The sequence below is a fragment of the Cryptomeria japonica genome, chromosome 4 (assembly GCF_030272615.1).
Source record: "Cryptomeria japonica chromosome 4, Sugi_1.0, whole genome shotgun sequence".
Taxonomy (NCBI): Eukaryota; Viridiplantae; Streptophyta; class Pinopsida; order Cupressales; family Cupressaceae; genus Cryptomeria; species Cryptomeria japonica.
In genome coordinates this window covers 556,875,124-556,886,109 of record NC_081408.1, presented here as the reverse complement: position 1 = coordinate 556,886,109, position 10,986 = coordinate 556,875,124, and the positions used below count along the sequence as shown (strand labels likewise).

At 36.0% G+C, this 10,986-nt stretch overlaps 1 protein-coding gene across 1 annotated transcript; it reads right to left on the bottom strand.

Annotated features, from left to right (window-relative positions):
• Window positions 1-1,905: 1,905 nt before the first annotated feature.
• On the bottom strand, window positions 1,906-10,700 carry LOC131029440 (probable 3-beta-hydroxysteroid-Delta(8),Delta(7)-isomerase). The gene is made up of 4 exons (XM_057959929.2): window positions 10,311-10,700; window positions 2,913-3,059; window positions 2,689-2,797; window positions 1,906-2,291 (listed from the first exon to the last, which is right to left on the bottom strand). Exons 1-4 carry the CDS (start codon window positions 10,453-10,455, stop codon window positions 2,036-2,038), a joined length of 657 nt encoding a protein of 218 aa, XP_057815912.1. The 5' UTR covers window positions 10,456-10,700; the 3' UTR covers window positions 1,906-2,035.
• Window positions 10,701-10,986: the final 286 nt, after the last annotated feature.

Sequence of the window (10,986 nt, the reverse complement as noted above, 5' to 3'; positions counted from 1 at the left end):
TATCTTAAAACGGACTAAATAAACCTATTGATAAAGGTTGAACTGAACCGTATCATTATACGTTTATGTATTGGTCTAAATCGGGTGTTTGCTGCTTTGAAAGTGAAGCCTTCCATGAGTTTTTTACGTAGGAATGTCTGCACAGTGAGACAATAATAAAATGAACTTTTGTCTGATTCACATGTTACCTAAATTTATTGTGTTATTCAAAACTGATTTGTGTCTTGAGTCGGTTCAAATATTAGGAGATATGGTTGCTAGCTGCTTTAGTTATGATTCGAACTTCTTATTATTATTATTTTTAAGTGTTACAACAAAGATTGTTATATTTTTGTAAAAGATATCGGTTGTAACTTCTCGAACGAGTCACAACTAGAATGGATTGCTATTTAAAGTCTGAAAAAGGTTGATACCGGGTGTGTGGAAAAAGATGATAAGGTGTGTGTGAGTGATCGCAATTAAAGACAAAGAGGTTTTGATAATTAATGGGTTTCGAACAGTGACTGCAATATCAAGTCATTAGAACAAGAAGTGTAAAACGCAGTTATATATCATTTATTGAGAAATTGAAGAGATAAAGTAAACAGCGAAGGATCACTACAGTTTCAGTGAGATTGTTTTGAACTTTTGTACAGTAAATCTGAAGTTGTTTAAAGTGTTTTGGAAACTGTTTGATTACAGATTTTAGATTTTGTAGACTCAAAATTATCACTGATATGTTTTTATATTGTTGATGGTTGCTTTGAGTTTGACTTAACAGGTTGCTGGAGAATATTGATAAATACAAAGGTTGTGATAATCTGTTTGCAGAATATTATAATTGGATCAATCTAAGTTTCTGAAGGGTAATATAATTTTGCTTATAACATTTATATTTGTATTCCTTCAAAATGAATTGAGTCCAGTTGTAGTTCATTTGTAATATCCCTAAGGTTGGTGCCTAAGGATACTGAGTGGCTGCTCAAATTGTTGAGTTGTATGTTCAAAGGGGTTGGTGCTCTCAGAGAAGATTTTGGTGATTCTTTAGGGTTGGTGCCCTAAAAATTTCTAAACCATTTTACCTGTGAGGCTGGATTAGGACAGTAGATCCTAGCAGCATGTATCAACATGGTTTTCCCACCTTGGGTTTCTATGTATTTTCTTGTACATTGGTCTCATTGTGTGGTATTGTTTCAGATTTCAGTTTCGTACTTTCAATTTAGAATTCAGATTAAAAGTTTTGAATAAGTTAATTAAAGAATTTAAAGATTTATTTACTACTGATTCACTTGATAAACATTGTGTCTTAAGCCAATAACATGAGGCAGCAACATAAGTGAATTCTCAGAGCAACATAATTGTCAACTTGACCAGCTCGCAAGAGTTTGGGTTTCATATTTTCAGGGTATTTGATTTTATTTCCTCATTTTCTATAAGTTTTAGAAATATTATATTTTCCTCTAAAACAACCTTTTTCAGGTTTCTATTTCTACGGAATGATTAAGATTCGGTCAATGCTATAAATTGAAATGTGTCTTGTTGTGTAGAAAATATGTTGATGCCCATAATGCCTTTCCAAGATGGATGCTAAAGGTTTTCAAACGGTAAGATCTGTCTTTGATCCATCATATTCAAGAGAGTATTTCACAGACAGTAGTTACGACTCTAGAAAATCAATATAGAACAACATTAAACATACACTAGCACATGGCATAATCACTTATTTATTTCTAACCTGATCCTAATTATGTTTTAAAATTAAAAAATGATCTTGTACTAGATTCATTCACTCCATCTGTGCACTGTCCTGTCTTCCAGTTTAAATTCGTTTTTATATAACTCTTTTCAAATTACACATTTAAATGAGGAATCATAAATTGCTTTTTGTAACTAAAAGAATGTGTCATGATTGGTAACACCAAGGAATTGGGTGGCACAATGTTAATGCTTTATTATGAGAAGACAAGCATTAAAAGTCCTCAAGAAATGTGCTTTTAGAGTTTGGTAAATGCAACAATAACCTAGCACCATCAATGCTCAAGATGGAACCCATAGGTCAGACTTTTTTCATTTTTTCTGTCAAAATTTTCTGAGTTATTCTTTTCCAGCATCTTACTGCAATCAGCATGGGTATTACCACCCAAAAGCTGTTTGCGAAAACAAAGTAAGCCCAATAATAATATCGGCTAGCTGAAAAATTGTCACCATCCAGCAACGCTGTGACAAAATAAACAATGTCACCGTAAAGTTGGCTCAAAGAAACACTGAACTGAATTAGGTAGCTGTATGGCTTCCTTGCTCCTATAGCATACCTGTATCCAATACAACATTAGAAAACTTTTTGTTCCTGTCATGGTTCTCATTTAGCAGAATGGCTTCTATCACTGATTGTGATTTTCCTAATTCATCTATTAAAATATCTTAATCTAATAGATCTACAGGCGTGCCAAAGCAAGTATCTTATTCTTAAATTGTAAAAGAGATATGATGTGTATCTTGCTAATATGCCTCTACTTCTTGAAAAAGCTTTTTAGCAACAAATGCCATCAAATCACATGAAATTCTATTTCCCAAATCTTACAAAGGGATATGCCACATCTTACTTCCATGCGTGAATATTTGAACTTAGCAGTGGATCTTGAATTCAGTTAAAATATCACTCAAATTGGAACACCACAAAATACCATAAGTTTCTTGTAGTGTACTTACATAGCAAGAAGGCTTGCAGGACCCCCTAACAGGGTAGTAATTCCTTCTAGTGTTAATACAGCAGAATTCCTTGCTACATATCTTGAATCACCCTTGCTGTACTCTTTTACTGTTAATTTATTCAGAGACATTTAACATGATCAGAAAATTTATCCCCAAAAATAGATTACACTATTTTGTTGCAAGGAAAGAAAAACATACATATCAAATATCAGAGAACTTACAAACTTCAGCCAAGTAAACAGGGGACTTGAGCTTGTAAAAGTCAGGAGAGAAAATAAAATACCCTCCCAGCACAATATGAGTTAATCCAGTAAATGCCCACCAGCACATGAGAAATCTGTCAATGGTTGTGATCTTCGAGCATCTCCCTGGAGAGTAAAGCCCAAACTTAAGCATTTCTTAGAGTTTAAACACAACGCATGCATAAATATTCCACAAGAATCAAAATATTTGGAGAAAAGATTAGTAGCATAAATTTTTATACAATATGATTGTTCTAACCCAAAACAAAACATCTTTTAGAGCCAAAATATCAACTTTAGTGATCAGATTGCAGAGAACAATGTGAATGCAAGAATACAAAAGAGACAAGACACAACACATACCCTGGGAAAACCTCCCTCTTGGAGGAAAAACCCAGCAACAAATCAGATCTAGATCCTTTTATTAATTGTAGAATACAATGGCAATAAAGATCAGATTACTTATCTGATATAACTGTCAACCTAGGGCAGAATTAGGGTTACAGTCGTAACCCAGCTAGGGCACAATGTAACAGCAGAAGATAGCAGACTTATCTCTTTCTTATATAAGAATATCATCAGCATACAGATTTCAGCTCTTCGTAGTTCTTCACTGAAGATTGCAGACCTAATGGTGTTTGTAGACCTTCAAGAGGAACTCGCTATCCTCTTCAATGTATTCACTGTCCAAGATCACATGTATGGCAAATGCTGATAGAAGTAATTCGCTGATTCCTTGATCAGAATTCACATTGACCTTTTATTGCAGAGCACAGGGTCTTCACATTGATTGTCTAATGTTCGGATTGCTTGATTGCCTTTACGACTAGTGATATGCTTGTGCATATATACAAGAGGTGAGCCCTATCTTGGGTCGGCCCAATCCATCCTTGGGGCCAACACTATAATATTAGTTCCACACGCCACCATAAGCATGGGACCTAAACAATATAGTTTCCATGTTACAAGAGCCCACGCTACATAGAGATGTGCTAAAATAATATATAGGACCACACGTTTGGAGAAGGGATGCGTCCTTTTAATAATACAATCATTTGGGCCCAGCCCATCATAAATGATCAATACATAAGACTATACACCACAAAATGTGTGTGCTGGAGATAGGTCCACACATTGGACCTAGAGATGCACCCCTTTACATGTTAGGTCCAGCCCTTAATGGTTTTACACATTACATATAAATACAATAGATAGGGCCCTGCCCTATAAGGATTCAGATGATGCCTTAAGGCAATCCGAATCCTATTTATTTTCCTATCCTAGTTACACAAAAAACCAACAAAAAGACATTTTATTGGAAACAGCAATATTTCAAGGATGAATCTTCAATGAGCACAAACACATTAAAAAATTATTAGATTAAAAATATTATTATTGATGACAAAAGTTGGTTATCTTCTTTAAATTATGAAGGAGAGGATAATAATTAATTAGAAAATGCAAATCCAAATGACTTGGATTTTAATGCAATTACCATTGTTTTGTCAGCGAATATAGAAAATTACACTGTGTGCCTTGGTATTTTGTATTATATGGTTGTTTAATGAGGTGCACCAAGCCAGTAACTATGGAGTCTAAAATGATGATGCGCCCCATGAAGTCCTTGCATAAATTAACCTGTATCCAAGATATCGACAATCAAAGTTGAGGACCACTAAATCAACAATTTTTCTTCCGCAGAAAGCTCACAAGTAAGAAAGAAGAGTCATTAATTTTGGAAGAAGCTATAAGTCCACCTGCTCCTTAGAAGTGTCATGTCCCCATTTTCCTAATGCAATTAATAATTAATATTATTAAAATTAAATTAAACAAAATTGTTTTTAAATGCTAGTTAAAATAAATAAATTAATTAAAGTAAAATAAACTTCAATTCAATTTTTATTTTTTAAAAGTCACCAAAATTGGGTCCATGAAACCAATCCATGAACAGGTATAATTACAAGTTTCATTCTTCACTTGAATCATTCAATTTTGATGAATTTCTTTACTTCTCAAGATTTGAGCAATCAGATCAAGGACAAAACGCTTGTTTCTAACTTAGCAATGGCAAGGATGAAACCCCAAGCTTCTTTTTGAGCAAGCCCATTTCAGGAATTTGCATATTGAGTAACAAGAGCATTTGATTTCAAAAAAAGGAGCAACATTAGGAGGATATCTGCCCAGAAAGTGGGATTTTGTCCCAAATTCAGACCCAACAAACATCTTTTGGAGTAACGGAAGGCAGTCTATAAAGTGAACCAGCTGTTTGACCAATTTATGAGGTGGATCAGTATACTTAACCCTAGGCAGATCAGTTGTTTGATCTTGCTGCCATCAAACCCTAACATCATTGCATGAGAGTCAGTTATTCTAGGCGCTGCAAAGCAAGATTCGACCCATAATTTCCTTGAATTTACCTAGCAATCTTGCTAAATAAGGTACATCAACCTTATTTCAGTTGTTGTTACTGTCTAAAGCCTATTTACCTAAAACAATGGGAGTCAATATCAGGTTGGGCGCATCTCCAATTGATGAACTGAGTTCTGAAAGTGTTTTAGGTTGCTAATGGTGTCTTCTTAGCAACAGTAGCAACAGCAAAATATAAATTGGAACAAAAAATCTAAACATGTGTGACACCTAGGATCTTGTTTGTTTGCCCAAAGGAAGGAAAGCCCTTAGTTGTAAATGGATTTCTAAATGGAGCAAATGGTACATTAGAGATGTACAAGACCAAACTGGTGACTAAGGGCTACTCCCAGAGATTTGGAGTTGATTTTGGTGAAATATTCTCACCTATTGCTAAATTATCCTCAACTAGATTTCTTTTATCCATAGCTACTACTTTGATTTTGATAACAAATGGATGTTAAAACTACATTTTTGCATGGGGATCTAGAAGAGGAAATTTATATGCAACGGCCTAATCGTTTTGTGGTAAAAGGGAAGGACCACTTGGTTTGCAAGTTAAAATGGTCTCCTTGTAGTTTGAAACAATTACCTCATTGGTGTTGAAGTTGGGTCTTGTAAGAAGCGAGGATATATTTACATTAGATGTACTGATGATCATATACTAATTATTGCCTTTATGTGGATGACATGTTTTTTAGTAACACCAAGGGTATGCTTAGTGAGCTAAAGCTCAAATTTCAACTGCACTTGAGATGAAATATGTGGAGGCAGCAAGATGCATATTGGATATGGAAATCAGGCGAGATTGTGAATACAAAAAGATTTGGCTCTCTTAGAGTAAGTATGTGGACATTATTTTGCAAAGGTTTATACGCAGAATTGTAAGCCAATTAGAATTTCTCCACCAGTTGGCGCTACGCTTAATTTAGATGTGCTCCAGATATTATGATGATTTTGAGGATATGCCTAATGTGCCATATGCTGGTGCAATAGGTAGTCTAACGTATGCAGTGGCTTGCACTAGGCCAAATATTGCCCAAGCAGTGAAAGCATTGAGCAGGTTTATAGCTAAACCTGGAAGAGAGCATTGGAATTATGTGAAGAGGGTACTTCAGATATTTGTGTGGTACTTTTGATTTTTTTTGGTTAATACTTTATTGTTCTCGCATATGTCAATGATGGCATCTGGAACCACTATAATTCTTCCATTCTTGTAAACAACATGTTCCTCCATAAAGAAGAATCCAACTCCTTGCACATAAGCACCTTCCATCTGTCCAAGGTCCACAGCAAGATTCAAGCTTCTTCCACCTTCGTAAATGATATCTATTTGAAGTATTATAGTTGCCCCTAAAAGGTAGTCAACCTTAAACTCACTTGTCGCTGCATCATAATTGAGATATTTTGAAGCATTTGAATCAAGAAACTAGTAAATAATTGGTAGACCAGCACCAATAATTGTCTCATAAAAGCAGTGTGTATAGGATCTTCTTTGAAGACTCCTCAATCTTAGGCATTGATCCAGCAGTCTTGAATTTGCCTTTTTGTTTGTAGTGACTATATTATTGGTAGTAATTCTTAACAACCTTGGAATCTGTTGTACAATCTACAATGACAATATTTAAAGTTTCTGTCATGTAGACAGCTGAATAATTTTCTCTAGATTGGCCAGGTTGCCCTTTTCTTTTTGAATCTCCTTCTAGGTTTGCAAAATCAATGCCTTAGTCACTGAGAACCATTTTTATAGAACTAATGATCTCTATTATCATAGATCAATGCTCTAATGATCTATAAGCCGATCCAAAAGAGTTCCTCCAATTTTCCCTAGCTCAATTATCCCTAACAGCCAATGTTACCTTTGAAAGATAAGACCACGAGTGGACGTCCCTCAAGGCCTTAATTGAGTCTTCTCTCTTCACAACCACCATGCTATTGTACTCAGAGCAACCCTGAGTAGTAGCTTGGAGTTGATGTTGGCCTTTGTCAATGCATTAAACATGGTAGCACTTACTCCAGGTGTACTTGCCATGCGTTGATGACAGCTGCGAAAATGCCACAATTGTGTATAACTTCTACCTGAGAAAGGCACCCAACCTCCAAAGGTTGTTTGAGACTCTTTTGTAATGCCTTTACAATGACATTAACCTCTTTTTCATTGTTGACTTAAAGATTGGATAAATTATTCCCTGAACCAAAGGCGAACGTAGCAAGAAATTCATCACTAAATGGGCATCTTTTCAATTATAGATTTATAAGTGATCTATAGCCATTTGTGAGTATTGCTTCTAATACACCAGCAGTCAACTTCCCACAATCTGCTAGAGAAAGCTGTTTCGGATTACAACCTAAATAAGCAAACATTTTAGTAACAAATTCATCAGTAACACTCATTATCCCTACAATTGATAGTACTTCGAACTTGTGCATCTTCTTTAGTGTAGGCCAAATCTTGAATGCTTCTAGCTAATTGCACTCCTCCAAATTCAATTCCTTAAATACATTAAATGAAAGGCAGGTTAATCAAGGTAATCCCATAGAAGAGCAAGCAAAAGTAGCTTGTACTAAACAATCTGTTAAACTGTGTCCACACATGTCTAACTGAAGCACCTCTAGCAGTTGAACATTGTGCAATCATCTTAGTAAGATCTGCCTCTGATACAAGAGAACAATCTGGAAGACATTTTTTATTGAGACCATGTGGTTTTCATGACCCTCCAAATTATCTTGGCTACAGTGGTTCACTAACAAAGGTGCTTTTAAACACCACCCTAAGCTGTACATATTTTAAATGAACATTTATAAAATAAAAAGTATATACTAAAAAGATAAATATAAAAATAAATAAAGATATAAACTTAAATTTGAATTTGGTTGACACATTTTGGGCCCTAGAGACCTATTTTCATTGTGTTATAAACCCAGGTCGATGGCATTTCTGGAGGCACTTTTGAGAGGATATTTTGCTGATGTTACCAGCTCCAATAGGGACGAAAAGCCCTGATTAAAGCACCTGACGTCAGGATGCAACCCCTGCCTCACATTCATAATACCTACAGTGTTTTATCTCTGCTAATTTCTTATTACATATTATCTGAGCACATAGATATCAATTTTCTTTCTAATATTCCACAGGTTGAGCAGTAGAAGGCGCACATCAGTTTGGACGCTTCTGGATGTAACAGGCAGATCAAGCAGATTACTCAGACAGTTGCAGCTCTTGTTTTAGGGCGAATTTCAAGGGACCAGACCTAGTTACATCTTCTAGGTGCCCTGGAAATGACAATTCCAGATCTGGCTCCTAATTGTGGTTGCTCGGGGAACAACACTAGGAGCAGGCCAACAAACCAGACTTCAAAGAATCTCACCAGCTAATTCAGATTTTAACAAGTAGGCGATCTGCCATCTCACCATTCATACGCCCAGGTTATCTTAGCAAAGAGAATCGCTGCCATATCTTATCAAGGGTAGATAAAGAGACTTAATCTAGCTTCCAGCACTCATACCCCAGTAATTGATACTTGCTGACCCTCTGGAGCTTGACGATTACACGCCCAGGCAGCTAGGAGGGTGTTGAGGTACAGGAGAATCCAAGCCACGAGTGGAATAAGTTCCTCAGATTTTTCAATCAAACTGTACCGGGTGGTCTCAGTCAGTCCGGAGGGCAGATCGGAGGGGTTGGAGCGACCAGCATAGAAACCAAGGACATAATTACAATCTTTCTCCAACTGATAAGGCCTAACACAGCAGAGGTAAGTAATTGATACACTCAACAATATGTAAGCAGCAGTTGTAACTGATTTTTAGCAGATTTGGATATTGTTTATCTCAGAAACATAGATCAGTTGTCCCTCTGTCCGGAGATTTTCTGTACCTCCATTTCTGTGAATAAAACACATCTGTTTGAGTTATCTGAGCATTTTGTTGTTGAATTAATTGATGGTTATGTGAATTTTAACCTAAATCTAAATTAGAGACAGACCATTGAAACCCTACGTAAATAACAGTGATGAACAATCGTAGAACTTGAGGAGTCACCTTTCATGATGCACAAAAAGCCGAAGAAATTTCACTGTTTGTTGCATCAGGGATTCCTTACAGTGATACTACACAACCCTGCTGTTGCCTTGCTCTACGCAAATCTGCTATTTGCCCCACTCCCCTAATTGTCTCGGGACGATTTTCATCCCTAGAGAAGAATAGATCCACCGACCTAAGCGCTAATGCTGCTGTAGCAGCGTCAAACTGAGTTTTAGTTTTTTTTTCCTAAAGATCCCTATCCAATAACTGTCCGGTAACTCCCTCAATTTGCTGGTGTTAACTAACACTGCTGAAATACTGACTAACTGCACACTGCTGGAAGAGCTAACAGGAACGGAAAGACACACATGCTTAGCCAGTTCCTAGCTAAAAGTAACTACAATGCTGAAAGAAGCCTTATCCACATATTCAGTTCTAAACTTCTGCTGACAGGACACACTTGGTGCTGAGGATTAAAAGGGAACATTATATAACACAGGCTTCAATGACTAGAAAACTTTAAGGGTCTCATGTTGTAGGTAGATTGGCAAGGATCGATTTGCTACGTTGCACAGAAATTGATCGATACACATAAAATAAAGAAGTCCCTTTGCTCTCACAAAAGCATCCCATATATGGAGAAGGCCTACCAAATAATAAATTAAAATCAATAGAACTGAAAAAAAAAGGTGTTCACAAGAGAGATCTACATCAGAGATCGCTCAGGCGCATCCCTTAGAACTATGCAAAACCTACAAATCTTAAAAAAATGCAGACAGATTTCTATTGTTTGTAACAAAATTTCTGCGTGATTCACATTGTTTTGATCTATTTTGGGTTTTCAAAAGTGCGTTGATTTTCTGAGTTGTGGAAGCAAATAAGTAACAGTTTTCATGATCAATATAGTTGATGAGACATATCCAGATAAAGATGAAGGCATAAAAACTGTACCTGATAAAATCCAAGTGAATAGAAAAAGCAAAGAGGAGGCAGCTGTATAGACACCCAGAATGTAAGTTGGGGTGAAGAAGATGGGAACATAGCCAGGAAGCTGAAGCTCCTCTGGAAAATATGGATGCTCCATCACATCATCCATTTCAATTCAAGTTCTCAATTAAACTTAGCTCAGTGGCTGAGCTGATGACACCATCACATCATCCATTTCAATTCAAGTTCTCAATTAAACTTAGCTCAGTGGCTGAGCTGATGACACCATCTTATAGTTATGAACTAAGAACATCACAGAAGGCCATTTCTGCGAGAGTTGACTAAAGTGACGCAAATTTCCTGTATAAAAATATTGCATGGGACAGCGTACATGCGCTCCAAGCTCTCTGGAATGAATCTGTATCTTACCCGTTTGGAAATTCATTTTTTTTTTAATTATGATATTGTAATGGTTATATATATATTTTTATGTCTTAAATCAGACATCTATTCTTCTCTCACTAAAGATAAACTTAACATACATTTGTGTGATTTATTGTCATGTATTTTTATTTAAAGATAATCATTTATCATACTCATATTTGATCATTCTAAACTAAATCATTTGCATTTAGATAAGGAACATTTCAATTTGGTGCTTTAAAATGTATCTAGCTATACACATTCATTATAGGAGCAT